Below are 25,913 nucleotides of genomic sequence, written 5' to 3'. Positions count from 1 at the left end.
TTATGAAGTTATCGGTTGCTGATACTAAATTTATAGGAATCTGTTGCCAGAAATGTAATATAGGTGCTGTAAATGTTGGAAAAAATTGTTTATTTATAATTTCCCAATGCTGATAATTATATGAATGATGTAGATAAGCCTGTTGTAATAAATAATAAATCCATTAATCACATAATAGATTAAAATGAGGTCAATAGTTTCCATTTGCATGATTTGTTTCTCCTTTCTCTCCCTCTTTGTACCAAAACCTAGATAATAAAACTCTTCACTCTGGTGCGTTGGTTTCAACCAGGTCTTATTTTGAAGGACTTCATGATTTATTGTGTTTGTTTTATTTATTTATTTAAAATGTTTTCCAGTTCCAGTGTTAAACTTTCAATAGAAGTTAAAGTTTATTTATTTTTGAGAATGTTTCCTTTCATTATTATGCCATTAACATTATATTACAACAAGATTATCGTTTATCGAAATAACTTCTGGGACAATTTATGGTCCAGTAAAATTTAGTATGACAGGCCTAGAAGTAGAGTTAGATTTCTTTTTGTTTCTTTATCATTATAGAAGGTTATTGCAAGATACATTTTAACACCTTTATACATTTTTTACCGTATTAAAAATGTTTGGGTGGCTTAGCTTTTGTCCTATTCGTTTTTATTCTGTTTGAAAAAGTAAAGATTTTTTTTTTATCAAACTAGAAAAAAAAGTAATTTTGCTCTTTTATAGATTTAAACATATTTTAATCACGTTTTGTTTTGTCAACATGTCCTTTTTTCTACTTCCTGGATCAACATGACCAAATATGGAAATTAGGCGATGATGTCATCTAGCAAGTTTTAGGACAGCCAATAGCCACTTTTCTTACTGAGGAGTTGGCAACACTTACCGTTACTTGAAAATAGCTTTAAAATGTGCCTAGTTAGCTAGTTAGCCAGCAGGGAAGCTAACTGTGTCAGTGTCATAATAATGAAATGTGGAATGAATGAATGTTTGTGAATGTAAGAAATTTGAGTAAACTTTTAATTTGTCCGTTTTTTGTTTGTGTTTTAGGAATCAGAGCTTGTTCATCTGCCGGGAAAATGCTGTCCAGAATGTTCTTCGTTGAAGCCTTCCTGTCTCTACGAGGGGAAATCGTTCAAGGTATTAATCTGAGTCACTAAGACATAATCAAACCTGTCGCAATAAATCAATTAATCACATGATGCATTAAAATGAGTCGTTAGAGATATTCTCCTCATTTAGAGAGTGTACTCACATTAATATCCCATTATAATTATATTTTTTTTATTGAAAATAGTCTCAAAATGACAATGTTATCACTTATTTCAATAATTTCTGGGACAATTTTTTATCCAGCAAAATTTGTTAACGTCCCAGGCCTGTATATAACTTCCAGTGTTTGAGAATAAACATCATTACAGTGACAAAAGAAACCAAAAACATCCAAACAATGTAGATGTCCTTAATGTGTGTTGCCCATATTAATGTTAGTTTGTTAGTAAATGAATGAACTCAAACTCTAAACAGTAGCAATTATTTATTGCAGCAGCTTGATTGAAAATGGCAGAAAAACAAAGTTCTGCTGCTTTGAGTTTTGTTTTGTTAACATCTTGGCCCAGATCTTGAAGACTTTCATCAGTTTTATTATTCATAACGAAGCCCTAGAAGACTGGATTTCTCAGCTTGGATGTTTTACAGCATCAATCAGGACAAAATATTTATAAAATCTTAAGATATTTGCCCAAGGCTGCAGCTCAGAGTCAGTCCATAAACGGCAGCTATCACAGTTATCAGCTCCAAATGGATTGTTCTTTGTCTCCCTGGAGAAAGTATTTCACCATTAGCAAAAGAAAATATACGCTTTTGTGACGGAATGATTACTGGTTGGAAACTCAAAGGACTTTTAGATAACAGCATGGAAATATAATGAGGGAGAACAATGAGACACATTTATGGAAGACCTGTTTTTTAGTCGAAGTTGAAACACAGTGAGACTGAGAAGATAAGATTGTCTCTTTTTTTACTTTTTTTGTTTGGGCCTGAATAAAAGTTGCTTTAGTTGCTCAGTTTGTTTCTGTAGAGGCTCGATTTGTTGATTAAGTTGCATCTGGATTAATTCAGTCCTACACAATTTAGATGCATTTCTGCTTCAACATGCCAGATGTAGCGATACTTCCTAAAAAAAAGTGTTGCAAACAAGATTTGCAATCTGAATGAACAAAGATCATCTGGGGATCCCCCAGGCTGTGTACTTGAGCCACTTTTATTCAGAAACTATAGACTCCCCCTGGCTTACAAAATTCAGTACTACAACATCTCTTACTCTACGCTGATGACATGTACATTCGCATTTTCACTTTTCTTTCTCTCTTTCCTCCATAAACTGGATGATTAAAGTTTTCAGGATAATGTAAGTTTTTTAGGATCATTTTCTTTAGACTTAATAATTAACTTTATTTGTTTCTGTTATTATATTTATTTATTTAAAATATGTTTCAGTTACAATGTTAAAATTTGGTTAGAATTTGATTTTTGAGAGCTTCGTTTTGCATTAATATGCCATTATCATTATATTACTTTAAAATGGTGTAAAAGCAACAGTATTATTGTTTATTGCAATAACTTCTGGGACAAAATTTGCTGTCATGACAGGCCTAGTCGTGATTGCTTGATAAGGGTTCTCTGGATTTTTGGCAGGAATGTGATGCCATATTTTCATTGGAATATGTGTGTAAAAGTGGCATAAATTTGTCGTGGGTTGTATTATAACTGTTTTCTGCCTTTGTTTACACAAATAAATACACATGAAGCCAATTAACTTCAGTAAATAGAAACCTGGAGTTTTCTATTTATTTTTCTATTTATTTTTTGTATTTATTGTTTTGATTGTGAAAATATTTCTGACCTAAAACAAACACCAATGTTTGCCTGTGAACACAGTTTCTGATTGTCTTACGGTTCCAGTGTTAAATGTTTATTAGATTTGAAAGTTTATTGATATTTAAGAATGTGGTCTTGCATTTTTATTATCCCATTACCATTGTTTTACTTGAAAATGGTGTCAAAACAACAATATTTCATTAGTTTATATTGTAATATAAACTATTATAAATTCTGGGACAATTTATCATCCAGCAAAATCTGTTATTGTGACAGGCCTATTTTCCTCTAAGGCACTTTAAATTACATTAATTTTAATGGTGTTATACAAACAAAATAGTCTTAGCAGCTTTTTGCAAAGGCTTGGTGCAGATATGGCTGCTTAAGATGTCAGTGGAGAACAGAAAGTAAACCTTGACTTGTGCGTTTCTACAGACTCACTTCTCTTTAGTGCACACTTTGAAAACAACATGTTATTGTTTTTGAGCGATGGAAATATGTTGCCGTGTTGAATCTAGTCAGATGTTTGGTTCTGAATTATTCAGTTCATCTGGTGTGCTATTAGGAATAAAGAATATGGTGTAAGTTTAATTAATTCTGTTACTCATTCAGGGTCATACTGTTTGTGTCGCTCAGAAACTGAAATGAGTAATAAATGAAATCGGTGCATAGAGGCAGGCAGCTGAAAGAAAAAAAATCACTGTATTTTAATATGTATAGTGTCTTATTTCTCGACTTTAAGTTGGTAAAGTTTGAAAAGTTTGATTTTTTTAGACATTTTCTTTTTCTTTGTGTTTTGATGCTGAAGTTGCTGCTGGTGTAACTTTCCCCTGGATTCCCTCATTCTGCTTTCAGAACGCCTAAAAAGCCACGAGTGTTCACTTTTTCTCAAATAAAACTCATTAAAATTCAAGAATGGCCCTGTTTTATAAATGCAATTGAAATTCTTCTGAATTAAAATTTTAAATTAGCGCAGTCTTTGCTTTCTGTCACTTGTTTAAGGTCTAATTAACAATGTCCTGGGTTTTATTTCAGAATCGGGCTCGTTGGACCGATGGCAGCTGCCGCGAGTGTGAATGCCACGATACCCGGGTGACTTGTTATCTGCGCTCCTGCCCCACTTGCCCACCAGGAACTCTGGCTGTCATAAAGGAAGGCCAATGCTGCCCCGAGTGTCAGCAGGGTACGTAATTACTCAACGTGTGTCTGGATGACTCTGCTGGGGCTGGACAACAATCAGAAACTTACTCCTTTTTTTTTTTAAGCTTGTTTCCTTTTTTTCAGAAGACTGAAAGGTGATTTCAGGGTGAAGTTGACCCTTGACCTGAATGCATCACATGTACTAACTAGTTTTATGTGTTCACTGCAGATCCCTTAGGTTTAAAAATGTGACTCTTTTTTTTGCATTTTAGAAGTTAAAATGAGCTGGGTTTAACTCCGGTGTGCACTTCCTGCCAAAACTAAAAGGAAATTAACTGAAATATTAACTCAGATGCATGCATTCAAAACAAATAAAAACAACCTAGGATCTGGCTTCATTTTATAAACTGTAGATATGAAGACTCAAGTTGTTTGCATCAATGTGAATTTCTATAATAAGTACATTTTTAATAACACCATGAACAATTCTCCTTTTGTTCCTTCACAAGTTTCCCTTTTTTCGGCAGCTTTAATTATATATTGCATAAACTTTTCTTTTTCTCTCTTTGCCTCTCTAAAGATATTATATAGAGTTTTATATGTGAAAATTGCTTCGCCGTATTGTCTAAGCTTGACTGAATAAACCAGCAGACAACGTTACCAGAAATACTTTATAAATAATAAAGTATCTGTAAATATGTAAACAAGAAGCTTGAAGAGGCTCATAAACAGGGAGCGACTTTATAGTTATGAATAACAGACTGAAAGTGTCTGTTGGGGGAAAGCCATGCCAGCTCTGCTGCAGATTGCTGTTGCCTGAGGAAAAACATTCACAATCACTAAAAAAGGTTTTTTGTTGATTGTGACATCATAACTCATAAATTACCTGGTAACTTATGATAACTGGTAACTCCCACCTGCAGGTGGCAGTATTTCTGACCTTTGCTTCACAGGTGCCTCAGTCGAACTCAATGTGAAGTTATTGTTGAGAATAAATAGATTCTGTGTTTTCCCTTTGTCTCTATTAGCTAGTTGCTAAGCTAAACCTAAAGGAAACCACGTGTTAGGAAATGCAAATGAAAGCTGGGGTAAGCGACGACACACTAGTTAACATCCTCTCTGGGGCGTAGCTCAGAGGGACAAAGGGAGTGGGAAACCCTTGTGGGATGCCATTTCACTGTTAGCTCTTAAAGGTAGCATGTCAGAATGGACCAGCTGTATTTTGGTATAATAAATGGAATGAAGGAATTCAGCTCACTGACTTCCTTAACCTCATACATCATGAACTCAGATTGGAGAACCGATGATTCTCTTCATTGTAGCCCGTGATCGATGAGGCAGGAAGCTAAAAGTCACATTAACGTCATAAATAAGCATAAATAACCATAAATACTGAAAATATTTTTATATTAGCTCCATAAAATCATAAAATTCTGAAGGGACTGATCAACTTGAAAAGATGCACAATATCTTTGTTTGTTCACATGATAAATCATAAAAACACTGTGCGCCATCATCCTCCGACTGCTTCCTGTTGACTTCTTCTTTGTGGTTTTTGCCAGTGGCAGCATCTTGTTGTTGAGGCAAATTGTTTTTGATACGGCCAAAATAATCTTACATCATCCCAGCACCAACACTTTTTATCCAAATATATATATATACATATATATTCCAATTGTCAACTTAAAATTAAATAATCATTGGAAACACAGTTGGATTTCAAACCCGAGAGGAAAACAAATCTTCCATCAGTTTATCTGTGTGGTGTTGAGTGAGATTTTTTAAATTGTTTTGTGGATAAGAATAGAAAAACACATATGCTCACAACCTCCTTCTGTCTTTTTCTCTTTTCCTCATAAATCTTCTGCTCAGTCTATTAGTCAAGGGCCGTCTTCTGGCCCAGAGGTCAGTAATCTGCTCTCCTATTGGTCAGTTCTCACCTGATGGTCATGCTGCGTTCATGTCTCATGGGAAAAGATAGAAATATGAGCTCTGTGCTGTTAGGTTTTGACCTGCTCTCTTTAATATGGAACACTTTCTGTATAAACAAGAGCATCTTTTTTTTTTTTTTTTTAAAAAGCAGTAACAGAAGCCATATTCTTTAATGTTACACATATTGTCCCATTTTATTGGGACCAAAACAAAATACAACAGAAGAAAGTGGAAGAAAAACTTTTCTTTAGAGGTATCCAAACACACCCAAACTAAAATCAATCAAATAAAGTGGCCCGATTTTTAAAAGCTTGAAAGGGATTTTAACAATTAGGAATATTATAGATCAGAAAAAAAAGTGGAGTAAATTTCTTGCCAAAGAAAATCAGAAATTTTGTGATTAATCTCAAAAATATTCTAGAAAAAACTTTGAAATTTCTGAAGTTTTTCCCAAATATTTATATTCTTTTTTTCTGCAACGGCCCTGATATGCTGCAGTAGATTTTGCATGTTTGCTGTATTAAAAGAAATAAAATATTGAATAATATTTTCAGTAATAAGATCAGCATTTCTTTCAAAACGCTCGCAATATTTAGTCAGGTTTAAGAAAGAATAAATTCTGGTGCGGTAAACCTGGATAAATGTAGTTTTACCTTTTCTTATAGCTCGGTTATTGAAAAAAGGTGAATATTTTGTAAGAAAATTAAGTTGACAATAATTTCACTCTCCATCTGCATCTATGGGCCAAATTTGTATCATTTTTGAATTGCAGTCAGGGGGCCGCAGAAAATCAGTCAAAGGGCCACAAATGGCCCAGGGGCCACACTTTGGACACTCCTGCTTTATTTTGAAAGGAATCTGTGAACTGTGATGTGTATTTATATTCCCTTTTTCACTCAAATGTATCTAAATAAAATCCAGTGCAACTAATTTCCTTAAGAAGTATTAAACAGATTCAATCAGTCATCCAAAAATAGAGCTGATGCAGGCTTGACAGACTGAAAAGGAGAACGTTTTTCAGAAAAACGGTCAAGAGGTCAGTGGTAACGCACATGAAGAATCTGTCGAGGTGAAAACGTAAGAAAGGAATCAAAGTTATTCTTTCTAGGAGACGCAGCAAAGAACCTGAGGAAGGTTCTTTTGGTCGGATGAGTTCTGACGTGAACTTTTCCAGCCAACATCTACGGCAAAACATGTTGTATAGCACATTGGTTTGAAAGCAGCTTCCCCACTGTGAGTTGGTGTGAAAATGGGTGGACATGAATACAGGAGACACTTAAAGAGACTCAGTTAAAGAGTGTAAAAGGGGAGTAAGTTCACCTTTCCACCTGAAGAAAGATCATAAAGATGTATCCAGTGTGTTAGATGAAAGCACGTTAACGTGTTGAAAAAGGACCAGAATAAAAGAGTATCTTTCACTCCTGTGGAAGAATCTGTGGAAAAGTTCTTAACGGTGAACTATCATGCTTCCTTGAACGTGTTAGGATAGATCTGTGGTCGACACAAAACATGTTCAGTTGCACAAAATCATTCTCAGATAAATTAGATTTTGAGTATTTTAATCTTCTTTCAGAATTAAGTGTTTGTGACTTTAAATCCAAATAAGCTGCTTCTGGCCACGCCCTGAACTGAAAATGGCTGCAAACAGACATGCAATTATACAGCTGTATGTATCATTGGGCTTGAAAACGTTTAGAGTTGAAAACTGTTCAAACCGCAAAGGTTTCAACCAGATGGAGAGTGGATCTAAAAATGACTGACTCAGAGGAGCTAAATGCTAAATGCTAATGCATGCCACACTTTTTAAAAATATATGACTACTAGTATAATTTATTTTAAAGTAATGGACCACTTTGTGTTGGTCATTCATTAGTTCTCCAGATAGATCTGATTGTCCAGGATGGAAAAGCAGACCTCCCTCAATCAGAAAAGTGTTGATTTAATTTATTGAAAGTCTAGAAACTTTAATGAACAAGTCTGAAGTTCCTCTCTGAAGTCGGACTGATTGACTGATTTCGACTCCCTGCGGCGAGTCTGAGACGTTTGATAATTATGCTGTGACTGTAATGTGAGACCAGCGCACTGTTATGTGACTTCATCCATTTCACCAATACTTTCACCAACAAAGTGAGGAGCGAAGTGGATTTAACTTGCTTTTGTACTGGAAATTTGTCTGCAGACAGGAGGGGGATTTCCATTATGGAAATTATGCAGCTGTTTTTGGCTTTAGTTATTAAATTGGCTTCTTTTCAAGACGTGAAGAGAGGAGGGCGAGTTGTTGAAGGTCAAAGCTCTCCAAGCAATCAAACACATAAACAACAATGACCATTTTACCGTAGCAATCAAGAATCCTCCCTTTATTTGTCATCACAGGCAGTTATCTGTTGCCGTCTTTTTGATTTTGTGCCTCAGGGATTCTGGCTTATTAAGCTTGTGATAAAAACAAAAGCGCTCTGCGCTGTGCAACGTCAAAGCCAAACACAAAAACGATCCTGCATCTACATAAGTGGAGCTTCTTATGTAAATGTCCTCATTTCTTTCCAGTGGTAAATATGCATAAAATAACATGTTTTCAAAAAAGATTTTATGATGGAGAGACTATAAAAGAAATTTGATTATTTCCAAAAACCACAGCTGAGCAGAGAAATAAACAGTTCAGCGGTTTTCATATTAACCGGTAAATCTGTCAGTGGGTCAGATCAAATACTGTTAAGTATCTTAAAGTTCCCATTTTTCACAGATTCTCTTGCTATTTTTTGCACAAGCTCCTGCAGTTCTCTCTTATCTCCAATAAAAAGTCTGGCCTTAGGGTGAAATTTAAGGTCAAAAAGTGAGATGAGAGGCAGATAAAAAGAAGATGAACGCTGGAATGAAATGAAAGTGTAATGTCGAAGGAACAAAAAAACGGCAGATTGGAGAAGGAGAAGAGTGATGGAGATACTTGGAACAGTATCTTCTGTCTTGCTGACACTCTTACTGGTCGTTAGGATTAAAGTAGCATCTCATTTTTCTCATCTTCAACTTTCCTTTCCCACTTTCACGCCCTCACAGTCTCTCCTGCTATAACTCTCCTCCTCGTCTTATTTTCCCCTGTCATTTTCTTCCTCCTACTGTCTCGCTCTGCAGTTGTCACATTAATCGGTCCTCTCCGTCTGCTGTTTTATTTTCTCAATACGGTCGCTGTGAAATCAAGTGGAAACAGCATCGCACATTGTTTGACAAGCCCTTGCTTTCGTTTGCCTGTTCTGCAACCCAGATTGGACAGCCTTATCTCTGCCTTCTCCCTTTTTTTTATTCAGAAAACATGACAGAGACAAAGCGGTTTTTTAATTTGAATATGACGTTCAGATGCTGAAGAGGCAGAAGACACTTGAAGAAACAAAATGTTAAATCTATATCCACTAGATTCAGAAGTTTCTTAGCCTCACAGGAAGATTGAAATGTTTTCTGTACTGTTAGTTTTCCACAGTTACAATAATAAACAGTGTTTTATGGTAGGTTTTTCAGCATATGTCTGCTTTACTGTGTTTTTGTCATCTATATACTGTAGAAATCTAAAATTAATAGACAAAAAGAGAGAATAGATAATCTTTATTTGCTCATTAACAATTAATTATGTCTAAAATACCAGATTATATAAGGTGACTTATGAGGGCTCCTATATTGTTGTCAAAATGACGGATCGTCTGGAAATGTTGTGAGCTGAAACTTCACTTACGGTGTTCATGAAATGCATCGGTGGATCTTCTGGATGACAGAAGATGTTCTCTGAAACTCCCCGTTGTACAGACGATTAAATCTTCCCCATGTCTGTTAAAACCTGGTGGAACTGATTTAAGATGTGAGTTTTACGGACGTCAGACTGGATGTATGTCCCTAATCATGTAGAAATGTTTTAGCTAGTGAGACATGGCCGCCACCGCATGCATTTTCTGCCTAATAAAGTTGGTGAAATGTGTTTTTAACAGCTCAGTGCCATGGAGACTGCCTCTCCTGTTTGGGGACTCCGGACCGCTGTGAGAGCTGCAGCGACCCCAAAGCTTTCCTCCATCTTGGTCGATGTCTGTCCGTCTGTCCGGAGGGTTTCACCGCGGAGGGACGAGTGTGTGAAGGTAACTCAGATAATGTGCATAGATGCATTACTTTTAAATGCAGCTATGCGTGGAAATTAAGAATACGGTCATTAAAAGGTAAATTAAAACGAGCTCAATTTCCATTTGCATAATTTATTGTTTTTCTCTGTTTTTCTCTATTTCTATCAAAAAATTATTGACAAAAGTCTTCAGTCTGGTGTGGGTTTTTTTTTGTCTGCAGAGGTCCTGTAATTGATTTTATTTATCCTTTCTGTTTCTTTTTGGATGTTTAAAATATTTTCCAGCTCCAGTGTTAAATATTCATTACAATTTAAAGTTTGAGAATGTTTTCCTGCACCATGAAGCCAATATTATTATAGTACTTGAAAATGGTCTCGAGGCAATAATATTTATTACAATAACTTCTGGGACAATTTATCGTCCAGGAGTATTTGTTACCTAAATGGGAGTTCTTAGAAAAATCATTGAATCATTGAATCATTTCCATTTGCATGATTTATAGTTTTTATTTTTTCCCCTCTTTCTACCAAAAATTGGATGACTAAAGTGTTTAGTCTGGGGCTTTAGGGACAATTTTGTTTCAATATCCATTTTATTTGTTGTTTCTGTTGTTTTGTTAATTTATTTTGGATATTTCAAATGTCTTCCAGCTCCAGTGTTAAATATTCTTGCATTATTATGTCTTTATTGCAATTATGTTACTTGAAAATGGAGTCAAAACAACAATATTGTCATTTATCACAATAACTTCTGGGACAATTTATCATCCAGCAAAATTTGTTATTGTGACAGGCCGATTGATGAGTTTAATTGGAAATTCCACCTGCCTGAAAAAGTTCATGGCTGAACTTCAGAAGCAGTAGAAAACCCACATTTAAGTATGAAAACACACAGAAGGTGAGTTTGGCACGTTTGCTTGTTAAATAGCTGGATGAAGAGGCTCCAGACCGACTCTTTTACAGCTTCAGATGTGCTGATGAAAAGACAGAAACCGCAAACATTTTTGCTTCACAATCAAAACCTTTGGCCATGACTCCCACATTGAAGCTGCAGGCATTTCGTTACAGAGCAATTACTGATAAGCACCGAGCAATTTGCTAATCACAAACTATCACTCCTGCACCAGAATCACTTGAATGGGTAAATATATGGATGCCAACATGGCCGCCGGAAGCCATCATTTCATCGCAGCAGTGGCGGCTCATGGATAAAATTGCAACATCTTACCTGTCATATAATTAAACGTCGGGTAAATCTATCTACCAGCCACCAGCCTCAACATGGCACCTCTGTAAATGTGTAAATTACTTAACGAAAGACACAAACTCACAAATGTGTTGACTAACCCGACAGCTTTCTGTGCTGAAAAGATAAAAATAATGCCTATAAGGGTCTAAATTAAATTTATAAGAGAGAAAAATATTATTTCTTGTCTGATTAATAGCTTTGAGAGAGTACAGAACCTTCTGCAAGTATGTTTTAATTTAAACCAAGACTCAGTTTGGAAGTAGCTTCTGTTTATAGTTGTTTACCCATAATTGCTTTAATCTTTGAATCCTTTCATCTGTTCTCTGGATGAGTGAGATGTTTGCTGCCCACAGCTTTTTACATGCAGATGTGAAATAATAGAGCCAAGTGTGAAAAAGAAAACACTCATCAGCAGCTACAGCGGTTAATGCTTTTTAGCAAACTGAAGACTTTCCGTTTTTCTGCACATCAAATTAAAAAAAAAGTGAACCCTGAGCTAATTGATAATGTGAATTTTAAAAGGGACCTAACCTGCAAAATTAAAATTTTTCACGTTTTTAATAATCCAAACGCTTTTAATAAACCATCCAGCCATTTTTTTGGCAATAACTTAAAGGTTTTTGGTGTTGGAAAATGAGCTGTTTCCAAAACTTCTCAATTGTTGGGTCACACTGTGCCGTTACCTAGCAACCCCAGCGAATCCCAGCCCGTTACCTAGCAACCCAAACTGAGCTCCAGTGTCTGCTTCTCAAAGATGTACGTGTTTATAATTGCGCATCTGTTTGCAGCCATTTTCGCCTGAGTGTAAATGTTGAGTTTAAACATCCAGTTTTAGGATGAGATTTTCTGTTCTAAGTTTATGTCTTCTTACATGGAAAATGTTGACAACAGAAATATTTTTATTTTATTTATCAAATAAGTTGTGCCACAAACACATAAGTTTTTATTCAATCAGCCAAATGTAATGGACCTAAAAAACGAAAAATATTAAGTCCAAAAACATAAATAACAGCAAAAATGTAGGCAAACATAATATATTATTTTAAATATTTATTTTAATTATTTTATTTATTGTTATGGAGGGAACCCAAAATAAATCACAATATTTTTGCATTTTTAATTGCAGTGTAAGAATGTTTTGGTGCCTGAACACTTTCAGCTTTGGTACAAAAAGTTTGTGCACCTCTCTTTTAGTCTGTCAAAATACAATCAGGCATCAGGAATGAGTTATTTAGGTCAAGCTAGAGGCTTCTAACCTTGTTATAATTATAATTTCCCTCTAAAGTTGTAAAAGTTGCAGTGGTTCAGCTCACCGCAGTGTGTTCATGTTGAAAACAAAGATATTAGAAGTATTAAATGCCTTTCTGCTTCCTTTCTGTTTTTACTGAAGTGTGTGAAACTAAATTATTGATGTTTTTGTGTCTGAGCAGATGTAGGCGAACATACGGTGACGAGGCAGAGCTTCATATCTCTAATGAGATCAAATCTTCCTCCCTTTAAATTTCTCATCATGTTTCCTCAGGGTGTTCATTTTCTGTTTCTCCTCTCACCTTCCTCGCTCTAATCTGTGTGGATCCTTCATCCTCATGACTTTCTCTGTTTCCCCTGCTGTCTGTCTCTGTGTGGGTGGCTGTTTGCTTAAAAGGGGATTTAGTTTTGTATTCTCTATTCTACTTTAAAAAGAAATTTTGCTTTGCATTTTCTCCCTCCTCCTACATGTCTTTAACTCAATGTTATATTGTGAGTTTATTGCGGTAAAGAACCACAAACCTCCCAGTTAGACGTCTTTATCTCAGTGTTTCATGGTCTGTGGACTTAGTTGTAATTGTTTTAAATAAATCTTACTGCAGTGTTTTAGGTTGTTAAATTTTAGCTCCAAGTTGAATCAAAGTAAACAACTGCATTTCTTAGCCTTAAAGTGCAGTGTTATCATCAGGATAAACAAATGGGAAAAACTTAAATAGAGAAAATAATAACCTAAGGCTTTGTGGGCCATACCAAAACTCTGAATGTTCTTAAAGCGCAGAATAAAACCTGCTTAACTGTAAACATATCAATAAATAGCTGCTTGTTTCAGCATTCAATAAGTGTTTCTTAAAATTAAAAATATTGGCCATCTTTTCACACTAGTCAGTTCGTCCAGGATTTTGTGATTTATTTATTTTTTCACAGATTTTGTGGTGCTAATTTAGAAATATCTGCAGGGAATTTTTAATAATTTTATGTTAAGTGTGACTTCTTATTACCATAACGGTCACAAACTTGACATCCAGAGAGGCTGAGGCAGCAAAAATAAGAAAATAATGTGTTGATTTTGTGTGGATTTTTGCAAATTTGTGAAAAACTGAAGTGACTAATTGATGTAATTTGGAGTCTAAAGGGCCACATAAAAAGCTACGGTGGACCAGATTTGGCCCCCTGGCCTTGAGTTTGACACATGTGATGTAAGGAAAGAAGTCCATGATCTAAGTTAGTAAACAACAAATAAATGATAAAAACCTCAGAGCACTTGGAGTCAGTCACCTCCTCTGATCCAACTTATATCTGAATTGGACCTTTTCCCTCCGGTTTCTAATTTTATTTCTTTTTCTTGCCAAGTCGAGTTCACAGTTTTGTTGAATTAAGCAGTTTGTTCACCTTTGGAGTTAATTTCCTTTGAAGCCCCAACCTGCAGAGCTTCATTAAAGTTACAGAAAACTTCAGTCCCCCTGCAGAGAAATCTGCTCCTGCTTTTGTTTCGTTCTCTCACAGCAAACACTAAAATCACATTTCAGTTTGCTTCCTTTCTCTGGATGTTAAGGGAAAACTGTGTTCACTTGGATTTGTGCTGAGGTCTCCAGTTTTTACTTCCATGTTCCCTTTAACAATGTGACAACCCTCCAGCAAACTCTGGATTTAAAGTCTCCCTCGGGGTTTCTGCATGTGAAACTCACAACTTGCTTTCTGTTTCACTCCTGCAACCATTTCCAGAGCTCCGGTTTGCTCAGAAAATGCATTTCTAAAGCAACTTTTTGATCACATCTCTTCTTCTTCCCTTCAGCCTGCCCAGAGTCCTGTGCCACCTGTTCCAGTCGGTGGGATTGCCAGTCTTGTAACTCCCAGTTGCCCTTACTGGGCCCAGACAGAGACCAGTGCTTGGATTCCTGTCCTGCTGGTTCCTACCAGCACGACAACGCACACTGTCGCCGTAAGTATCACAACATCTCATGCTGATTCAACATAATGCAAGAAAAAGTAAAGTTAAATTTACATAATTACAATGCAGAAAAAAACCTAAGTATTAATTTGTCTAGTTTCTAATGCAAATATCTTATTTTACTTAAAGTAAGACAAAACTAACTTTTCAGCAACATATAGGAGCTTGTTTTTTTAGTAAATAATTCCTTAATAATACTAATTAAAGTACTAGTTCCACTGGCAGATTACTGAATTCATAACTTTTTCATAAATATTATGGATTTATTAACTTAAAACAAGCTCTTATATCTTACTGAAAATTTACTTGTAAATTAGTTTCCTCTCATTTCAAGTGTACTAAGACATTTTCACTAAACCAAAAATACTTGGTAAAATGTTGTTTGCGCAGCACAAACCTATTTTTGCTTAAAATAAACTGATGGAATATGATGCATGTTTTGTTTACAGTCTTTTCCTTTTGCTAGTCACATAATTTAGACACAATCTCTAAACCGTTTGATTAGAAAAATGAGTTTCTGAATCAAATGGTGACCCTTTAAATTGAATCGATACACTGGAAGATTCGTCTCTCCACTGACTACACAGTAAATTTCAGTATTTTTAGAGTTCTGTGCCTCTAAATGAGATCAACATCACAGAGTCGTTTCTTGGCATTATCTTTGCAGACCTCCCTAATAAGACACACATTGACCTTTCACTAACATCCTGTCCTCTAATGGCCTCAGTCCTGATAAGGAGAGCCGTAAACACCGTGTTTCTATCAGGGTCTTAAATATTATTCTCCCCTTCTGACATTTCATGCAAATATTAATTTCCTTTCATCTCAAATTGTTGTTTCTAAGCAGCACTTTTGGGGTGGCTGTATGTTTTTTTGCATTTCTGTTTCCTTAAATGAACTTTGTCAGACTTTTTTTGCCTTGAATGGTGTATTAGAATAGCTCTGAATTTTTCAGGAAGCGATGGAGGGCAAAGCTCCCTCTGGGGTCCGGGTATTATTGCTTTAGTATTGTGCAGATTTAAGAAGTTGTACTTTTTAATCCTGGGCCTGTTGGGTTGCTGCTGCACTTTGGCCCTTCTGAAAGTTGCATAAGGTTTCATTTCTGCTGGAAGAAAAGAGGAAACTACTCAGTTTGGAGAAAGTATTTGTTTGTTTTTGTATTTTTGGTTTCTTTAGGTCTTTCATTCCTTTTTACCAATGTTTTGATTCATTTGCGAGCCATTTTCATATGTGAGTGTAAACATTGAGTTGGTCAAGGTGCATCTTATTTGGATTTAAAGTGACAAGAGACCCTAAATCAGCTCAATATATTCAGAACTGAGTAGATTAAAATCTCATCATCCAAGAATGTTTTTGTGCAAAAATGTAATGTACAGGTTTGCTATTAAAAACCAAAAAGTCACATTTAAACCAGCTGATGTTTTAGATATTCCAGCGGGACTACTTTCTAAATACTGGCAGATTTCAGTTGGTTTCTTGGCTTTCTATCTATTTTCCCAAAACTTTTCTTAATTTATTCCAACTATCACATCAGTTTTTTTCCCATAGCTTTAATTGTGGCTCAATTTGTTTTGATTTCTATCAACATCTGATGTGAGAAAAGCACTGATGTGTTTGTTACTGGATTTCAAATGCTGATTGAGCCGTCAGCTAAATGTTTCATCCAGCATTTCTGGCAGTTTTAATTTCAGATACGCCTTTTTATGTGGCTTGAGAGTTGAGACAATCAAGCTAATTGTTGTTTACCCACCAGTAACAACAACACTGTTTGCGTGTTGAAGTGCAGGAAGCAGATTAGTGGAGTCCCTGCAGATGATATGTAGAGATAAAATGACCCAGGGTGGGTGTGTGAGCAGAGAATAACCACATGGTGAATTGAACGGTTTTGCAGCTCCGTTTCTCTCCTTAATAACTGCAGACCTCCCTGTGCTCACGCTCAATAAGCAGCCTTACATTGGCTAGACTGCAGCAGCTAATGCAGGAACTCTGGATAATACTCCGTAACTAGACGGATGGCAGCATTGTGCAAACTCTCGGTGGACATGCCGGGTGACCTCCGTCCTGCTTTTTGTGCAATCCATTGTAGGTTGCACATATAGAGCATTAATCATGTCTTCCCCACAATACCAGCCGATGTGTTGCTCTAGAACGCAGCACAGGAAAATCAAGAGGTTGTTGTGGCAAGATGTCCACTCATCTACCTACGCCTGCTGCAATAAATCAACTGATGTCATGATAAATTAAAACAAACTCAATAATTTACACTTGCATGATTTATGGTTTTTCTCTTTTCTCTCTTTCTACCAAAAACTGGATGATAAAAGTCTTCAGTCTGGAGCTTTGGTCTCAACTAGCCCTTCTTTTGTTTAAAGAGACTCCATAATTAATTTTATTTATTAATTCTGTTGTTTTTTTCTTTAATTTTATTTAAAATGTCTTCTAGTTCCCATGCTAAATGTTCATTAGAATTTAAAGTTTATTGATATTTGAGAATGTGTTCTTTCATTATTATGTGATACTTGAAGATCTGAAAACAACAATTTTATCGTTTATCACAATAACTTTTAGTACAATTTATCGTCCAGCAATATTAGTTATCATGACAGGCCTACATGTTCCTACCACAGGTGGGACTTGACTCAGCTTTTGCCTCTTTACTTGCAACTTGACTAGTGACTTGAGGATAAGGACTTGAGACTTTCTTGAGACTTGCAAAACACTGACTTGGTCCCACCTCTGGTACCTGCTCTGCATTCTTTCAGGTTTGATACTGTAAAAAAAATTACAATTTGCACCACTGAGCCAGTTTTTGTAATTCAAACCCTTTGTGGGATTCATCCTGCCAGTCAGCCATCCAATTCCTTTTAATCTCAAACAGGCTTTAATAGGAACAAAAATCCCTTGTTTTTTTTCTCTCCTACAAATTTCTCCAGAGGATGAAACAAACACAAAAAAAGAAGAGGGACTAACAATCACCGCGATTGCAAATCAGCAGATGCAGCAGTGAAACGCATCAGGCCCAATTCTGCCTGAGCGGATTTCTTGCTGGAGAAAATGGGAGGAGGGATGGAGGTAAAGGGATGGGAGCTGACGGTGGTAATGAGCTCCTGTTTCGCCAGATGGTAACTTTTCCTGGCAGCGGACCTGGACCACCCGGAAAAGCAGGGTGCTGCTGCAAAACTTCTCTTTTTAAACACGGCGAGTTTACCAGAGCTTCTGTTCATCTGCATGAGGTCTGCGAAGAATGATGGAGGCTTTGTGTTGAATCTTCTCTGCTACTGTTTACAGGTGTTGTCAGGGGCGCCTGCACAAAACTATCACTGCTCTTGACCCAAGTACGTACTACATGTGCGTGGCGCACAAAATTAGTGGGTCTAATCTGCTTTTTTTTCCTTACAAATTATACTAAATAATAAAGACTCACTGCAAAAACCCGCAATCTTACCAAGTATTTTTAGTCTTGTTTTTAGTGCAAATGTTTTAGTAAACTTGACTTGAGACAAACTAATTTAAAAGTAACTTATCAATAACATACAGGAACTTGTTTTAAGCAAATAATTCCTTAATGTTGTTGAAAAACACCTTGTTCCATTGGCAGATTATTTCACTTATAATATGGGGAAATTATCTTGTTATAATTAAATTTATCTTCCAATGTAACAGGCACATTTTAGGGAATACTAAGGAATTATTTACTTAAAACAAGCTCCTGTATCTTGGTGAAAAGATACTTGTTAGTTTTGACCTATTTGAAGTGCAATAAGATATTTGCACTAGAAACAAGCGTAAGTGAAGCAACAATGTTCGCTTGATTTTTGACTAGATTAAACTGTTTAACCTGCAGTCTTTGGGCGATGCCCAGGAAGAGTGCGGCAGATGTCACGGTCAGCCAACCGAGTGAGTCGTCAGCTCTTCTGTTCGCAAAGCCAAAAAAACCCCAAAACCCTTGTAAACTGGCAAACTGCCTCACCTCGCCCTAGAGCAATAAATTCATCAATTCATAAATTTTGAGCCTAAAAAATGTTTTATCTATAAAATAGCCAAGTGGATAAATAGATTTTCTCTTACAATTGTTTGTATTTACTTGTTTTGATGAAAGATGATGCTTAACTATAGCATGCTTCAATTTGAGGTCTAAAAACTTTGAAAATCTTTCATCATAATCTAATTTTCTTGCATAAATGAAATGACAGTTTTATCTGCTTTTCTTCATTTTTGGCAGTCTTGACTAAACTGAAATTAGTTCCATTGTTATCAAGTAATACAAGAATATGTGTTATGGGAGCTTTTTGGTTTGTTGCCTTATAGATGAATCTAATTTAAGTTGAATGAATTGCCGAGAAAAAGCTGCAAATGTAATTTCACTCCTGAGATCCTTCCAACAACAGATTTTCAGATGCAGCTCTTGCTTTTTTTTTTTTTTTAATTTCGGAGGGTTTTTATCTGTCCAAATCTGCTTTCTCCACACTTGGTTTAATTGCTCAATATCTCATCTCATCTGGTTTTCTCACTGGAGGTTTGGGAGATGTGAACCGCTTCTGAATCGTGGTAATTGTGTCCCGATTCGGCTCCACGGGGACGCAGTGGACAGATTATCCACTGCACTGTGTGACCGCGCATCCATCCCAACCTGGCCCTGTTCATGCAGACGAGGGGTTGGGGAGTCTTTTATTTTTTTTATTTTTTTTGGCAACTGGCCTGCTAGGATTACATTTGCTGATAACTTTGCGCTTCAGGCTACCCAGAAAAATAAATTGCTTTCCTGAGAGGAGCAAGGTAAAGGACGTGTAATCCTCTTGTTGGCTGTAACCGTTTTTGGAGGAATAGTTTCCATAATATCTGTGGGTGAGTGGGACATTAAAAGGATTTTTATGGTATTTAAAACAACTGGAGAGAGAATTGTGAAACCTACTCTTTATCTCATGCATGTCTCACGGTTTCATTAATATTAAACGTGAGAAAAAAAAAGAAGAAAAAACGTTTGAGGAGCTGAGGAGCAAGGAGGCAGAAAGAAAAGCCCTAGATAGAGATCATCACAGGAGGAGGAAGTTAAAGAGGTGCAGAAGTTCAAAAACAGAGAGATGTCCTGAGATAATGGGGAAAACACAGGAGCTGAATCCATTTCACCTGTTAATCTATAGGTCACTGCAAAGGTTTCCTTCTTTTTCCTGCAACTCCTTCACAAAGAAAAGTTTCCCCGTCTTTAATCATCCATTTCCAGTCATTATTTTAGGTGTCTAGCACCAATTTTTTGTCAAAATTCAGTTAAAATTAGTTTAATATTTACGTACAGTTACTATTTTGCACATTAATAGACTAAATGAAAAGAAATATAAAAAAAGAAATAGATACAGGATTCATGTATAAATGTTACCCTTCTGCGTACGTCTCAGCTCCAGTAGGTTGACTTCAAGACAGATGCGCTCAGGGTCACTGTATTCATTCTAACAAAAGATGAAATCAAGTTGGTGACTAACAGTCCAGCAGCTTCTGCTCCCATACATTTAATAAAATAAAATAAATATCCCTAAACAAATTGCAGAGCAAATCCTCCTAATGTAGGGTGACCAAACGTCCGTATTTCCCGGGACATGTCCGTATTTCACGTCGTGTCCCGGGCGTCCCGGGATATTTTTAGAAAGTGAGGAAATGTTCTGTTTTTTCGTGGTGTCGCCGTCCCCCTGGTCCAACGTGTCGTGGTGTCGCCGTCTCCCCCCCGCCGCTCTAAGGTGTCCCGGTTTTCCCAAATGAAAATATGGTCACCCTACCTAATGAGCAATTGGCAGCGGCTGACAACAGTCAACCGCTAGCTGCTAGCAATTAGCAGCTAGCAATAGTTAACAACAGAACAGCAGCTAGCAACAGTTGAGAGCAGTTGACAACAATTAGCAGCAGTTAACAGCAATTAACAGCAGTAAGTAGCAGCTAGCAAGGAACAGTTGAGAGCTAGCAGCGGTTGACAACCGTTAGCTGCAGTTAACGGTCATAAAATTAGCTAACATCCACAACACGAATAACAGTTAAAAACATACAAAACATAGCAAAAACACCCATGAAACTCTGTAAGAAGTCTAAAATATACATTAAAATATAAGAATTGTACAGAAAATACAGAGCGAACAATAATCCCTGCCACAGTTACAAACAGCAACAGAAAAAGGGGGAATAGCTGTGTTACTGGTTACTATGGTAACCACCAACTGTCAAGAGCAGCTAACAGAAAATAATACACCAATAAATGGCTGGAGATAAATGAATTATAAAATAAAATAAAATTAAGTAAAGTTAAGAATAAATAAACAATTTTTGACCAACTCCACATATATGATGTAAAAATTAAAGCATTTTAACATAAATAAAAAATAACCCATGTCATGACCAAAATTATATAGTTGTTCCATCCAGTCAAAGACCTGCAATGTGTAGTACTCCTGTCACATTACTGTGTTTTTCTTAACTTTATAACTTTTAATGATTTTTTTTTATCCCCCAGCTAGCCAGTTGTTTGTATGCATGTCAGCATCATATAAAAATTAATTTGCAAGGACTCAGAAGTTGACTGCAATAGGTAATCAATTAGCTTTGCTTGATTTTAATTCTCATGGAGGTTTTCCTTCTAACATCCCGAAAACTGCAGTGTGTCGATCGATTCACAGCGGTTCTGATGATCAAACATCGGATTCTGCAGGAGCAGCGTTGTTTCTGGGAAAGTGGATCGGATCTGGACACCTGCAGAGTTGCAGCGATGGTTCTGGGAGTTTTGTTGTCTGATTCATTTTGTGTATCTGTAGAGGAATTACAAAGACTTCGTTGCTGGCAAATAAGATGATGTCAAGCTAAAAAAAAGTCGATTTTACATAATATTATCCCTTTGACTGAGAATCTGTAGTTAGACTTGAAACATTAATTTGTTCTCAAGTAAGAGTGGTACTACCTAAACATATTTTTAGCTTTTAAAATTTTTTAGCCATTTAAAAAATTACTCAAGAGTAAAGAAGGTATTTTTAAAAAGTCTAGTCAAATACTAAATAACTGATCCAAACGTCAACACATCATTTAATTTTTAAAAATGACATTGTATAGACTGAGATATAGTGATATTAACATCAAAGTGAAAATAATTTACAAAATGTACAAAATTATGTTTTGTAACTATGCAAAATAAACAGTTTTACAAATCAAATTCTTTTAATAGAAAACTTATGAAAATTTAACAAGTACTGCAGGTGTATTTTTGTTGAATTTTTGGTTAATACATGTTTGTTCTCCATTCTCTGAAGATAAAGAAAATTTTACTCTAGTAAAAGAAGTGATGTGTCCTACTAAATTATTCAAGTAAAAGTAAAAACTATTTCAGCGTAGTAAAAATCTTTTCTAAAATCTTTTCTGGCACTTTAATTGAACTCCAGTTTGTTTGCCTAGATAGTCCGGTTTGTTTGGGGAGGTGTGAATGCATAATATAACTCTAATGTGAACCAAAAAAACAAACTCTGGTCTGCCTAAAAACCTCGGTCTCGGTTCAGTTGAAGTGAACTCTGGTGCAGTTTGAACGCATTAATGAACGCCAAGCTTCAAAAGCAGGAAGTGGACTATTGCGCATGGCATTCTGGGTAAATACAACCAAAACAAATGCGTGAGGCTAATATTAGCAGTAGGAATGGGTGGTGGTATTTCACCAAAGACAGAAGAGAAGTCCTACAATCGCAAAAATCTGATGTTACTCCATTTTTGTGTCGTCTTCAGAGGTTTTTGTGTTTTCCTTCAGTAGGTCTTGCTGCAGCGCCCCCACAGGCTTGGAGGGGAACAGTTTGATACAGTGTAGTGGGAAACGGAACCACAGCAGCTGAAAATGTAACAAATGTTGCAATTTTGGTCCCAAATTCAACCAAGTCTACAGGACTATCGAACATGAAAGCAGCACATAAAAAGATGAGTGAAACCTAAAAACTGGAAACTGAAAACACCATAGTCAACACGCTGGCATCACACACATTATTTTTCTGAGGTTAAGTGTTTTTCTTGTTAGTTTGCTTGTTTTTTAATCATCCCAACACATGTCGCTGTCTTTGTGTACATAAGAATAGAATAGCGCCCCCTGCACTTCAAAAGCCCTCAGTCTCCTTCGCAGCTTATTGTGCTGCATTTCCATACTGAGACGTGATGCAGCCTGTCAGGATGACTTTGTAAAAACTAATGAAAATGGAGAGGATGCTTCTTATATTTCTTAATTATTAACAGGATCTTTGTTAAACTTTGATCTTTTTCAGATCAGGCCTCCCGATAGAAGCGATATGCTCAGACACGCTCTCTATTCTTTAAACTTTTGACCTGAAGACGATCTGGCTTGGATCCAAATGTGATCAATTATTCAATATTGTCTGCAGCAAGGACGATGAGTGTATAGATCTGCTTGCTTTTTACCTGGAGTTTCCATGACCTTGCATTTTCATCTATATTATATACCAACTCCTTTCTTCTACCTTTTTTGGGATGCAGCTGAAGTTTCCACCCAGTAGTGAAAGTCACAGTTGGTTATTTCCAAAATCGCAAGACCAGTTGGCGCAGAGCAGCAGGGATCAGATTATTTATTTTTCACTCCTGTCTAATAATTTCTCAGATACATATTGGCCTCTGTTTTGGAATCTCAGATTAATAAAGATTTTTATCAGCCGTTCTTATGACACTGATTTAATTAATTATTCCCTCCTCGGGTGAGTTTCCACGTGTCTCTTTGAGTTTGCTTCACTTATTATTGCTCCTCGGTTTCCCCCCTCATTCTTTTTTATATATATTTTTAACCCATATTTAACCTTTAATGTCATCATTTCAATCCTTAGATTTTCTGTTCGCTAATTTTCTGAAGAGATTTAAACAAAATATCTGACTATGATCAGTGAGGGGGCGGGGTCAGCCAAAATCTCCATTTCATAAAGGCTTTTATGTAACAGAAAATCTATTAATTGAATTTAGCCGCCTTTTTGAACCCAAGGAAGAAACTTGTCTTATCTCGATTCATTATCCTCTGTAGTACAGCATCAGATTAAAACATGCAGCTTAGGTTTGATGAAATTAAAGTTTCAAGTGTCTTTTTTTTGAGTTTTTCTGTCACATTTTCCCTGATTTTTGAGCTGCTAGGAAAAGATTAGATTGGGAGCTATATCACATGTACACAACAATTAAAATATACATCTGTTCATCCCAGAAATACTTTACAAAAACCAAGTTGAAGTTTTCCTTCTCCATGTCCCAAACAGCCCTGGTCTTTAAAAATACAACGCTTTCCGTGTTTTGCTTGAATGTTTGTGATTAAAAAAATCAACAGCTATTCCTTGAGATTCAAGCTTAATGCACAATTTAAATGTCTGACAACTGTGTCAGTGGATAAATGTTAAATAACGTACAGCTCTGAGGTTTTTAGTATAACAAAGGTTACCTGAGTTCGTCGCCTTGGCAACCGTTATGACTTCAAGTAAGAGATTATTAAATTTAAGAAGCACTGAAACATAGAATATATGGGATGTGCTTTGGTGGCGCGGGGGTTAAGCACAACCCACATATGCAGGCCTCCATATGTCAAACCTAGACGTGGCTGTCGCAGGTTCGATTCCCGGCCTGGTGACCTTTGGTGCATGACTTCCCCTTCTCTCATGACCCACCTTCCTGTCAATTAACTATCAAATAAAGGCCAGTAAAGCCAAAAAAATCTTTAAAAAACATAGAAAATACATCACTGCAGTGAGCCTTTTCTTCAATCGTTTTCTTGAAATCTGCGGTTTCAAGAAAACAATTGACTTTGACTTCAAGAAAATGTCAGTAATTAGAAAAGCTTTTGTTTGTTAAAGTCAAAGTTTTATTATTAAATGTTAATAGTAAACATTTGGATGATTGGGGTTCTGATTAATCTGAAATTGAAATGATTACAGAAATCTGGTTAGTAAATGAGAAAAAAACATTTGTACTTATTTTTTATTATTACTATTTAACAACAGTTAGCAACAGCTAACATCTGTTAGAAGCAGTTAACAGTTAACAGTAAAATTAAACATAGCTAAAATGCACAACACTAATAATGATTAATACATTTACAAAACATAAAATTACTCATGAAACACTATATATATCATTAGGTTTGTCTGAAATATGTTAAAATATAATAATTGTAAAGAAAACCCAAAGCTGAACCTAAAACATGCCACAGTTACCGAGGGCAACAGAAAAAAGGGGGAGGAACTGTCAGTTACTGGTTGCTATGGTAACCACCAACTGTCAAGAGCAGCATAAGAGAACTTAACACACTAATAAATGCCTGGCGAAACAACTTCTTGACTAAATCAAATATATTGGAAGAATAGATCAATTTTGACATCTATAATATTGTTAAAATAAAAATAGAGAAAAAAAACAATAACCCCCTGTCACGATTAAAGTCACGTAGATGCTCCACCCAACCAATGACCTGAGATGTTTTTTTTATCTGTGAAAATGTCGCATGAAATATTATGCAATAATTCCCCCAGCTCAGAAATAAATTATAATCATCTCAAGAAGCAATACTTTAATGCTTCATAGATTCTATTTATATAAAAATAGTGGAAATAATGTAGAAAGCACTAGACAAAAATCGTGGAACTATGTAATGAATTGAAGGATGATTCAAATTCTGCTTTTTAGTGAGCTTTAAAAGAACGTTAAAATGTAAACTAATAAAAGTGTATACTGTTATGTAGATGTATATATGTTTTGTGGAACCAATGCCAGTATTTGTCTGTATGTGTACATGTATATTTGAATATAAATTTGTATGTAGTCTTTTGTAATGTTGTTAATTTACCAAAATAAAGAGTATCTTATTATTTGATTTCTTCCTATTTTGTGTAAAAACATGAACTCCAGACTTTGGTGTAGAGCCTTGTGTTTTTTGTTTTTGTGAAACAACATTCTCCACCACCTTAAGCAGTTTCTCTCTCCGTCATGCAGGTTGCCACGCGTCGTGTTCTGAATGCCGCGGACCGACCCAGCAGGACTGTTTGTCATGTTCTGATCCGGCCGCTTTGCTGAAAGACGGAGTTTGTGTCTCCGAATGCGGCGCAGGATACTACAACCAGGAAGGAATCTGTTACGGTAAAAATAACAAATTGTATGTGTTGCATTATTTAAATGTACAAAATGTCATCAGGAAAAGTTCTCCGCTTTGTAATTCAGTCTCTCTGGTCCGCAAGCCAGTTTAGATCAAGAGGAACATTTATATGAGTTGTTAGGACAATGAAATATAAATTTGATTGGGATTTCCTCTTTTTTTCACACCTGCCTCCATTTTCCAAGCTCAATGAGATGTACTTTACTTTTCTCACTTTAAAATGTGGCTCATATATATAAAAACCAGAAGAGTTCACTTTCTGAGGCAAACTTGTGTCGATAAAAACACA

The 25,913-nt window shown here is 36.1% G+C and overlaps 1 protein-coding gene across 1 annotated transcript in view; it reads left to right on the top strand.

The window, feature by feature from the left end:
* The window catches only part of fras1 (Fraser extracellular matrix complex subunit 1), a 264,241-nt gene that overhangs the window by 95,514 nt on the left and 142,814 nt on the right, over window positions 1–25,913 (top strand). Inside the window, 5 exon segments of the mRNA XM_044110758.1 lie at window positions 1,048–1,137; window positions 3,913–4,060; window positions 9,918–10,061; window positions 14,332–14,478; window positions 25,465–25,608. Coding sequence (XP_043966693.1) covers window positions 1,048–1,137; window positions 3,913–4,060; window positions 9,918–10,061; window positions 14,332–14,478; window positions 25,465–25,608 — 673 coding nt within the window.

The sequence above is a fragment of the Gambusia affinis genome, linkage group LG03 (assembly GCF_019740435.1).
Source record: "Gambusia affinis linkage group LG03, SWU_Gaff_1.0, whole genome shotgun sequence".
NCBI lineage: Eukaryota > Metazoa > Chordata > Actinopteri > Cyprinodontiformes > Poeciliidae > Gambusia > Gambusia affinis.
Note: the sequence above shows the minus strand (reverse complement) of the source record. Positions and strands in the feature narration are given on the sequence as shown.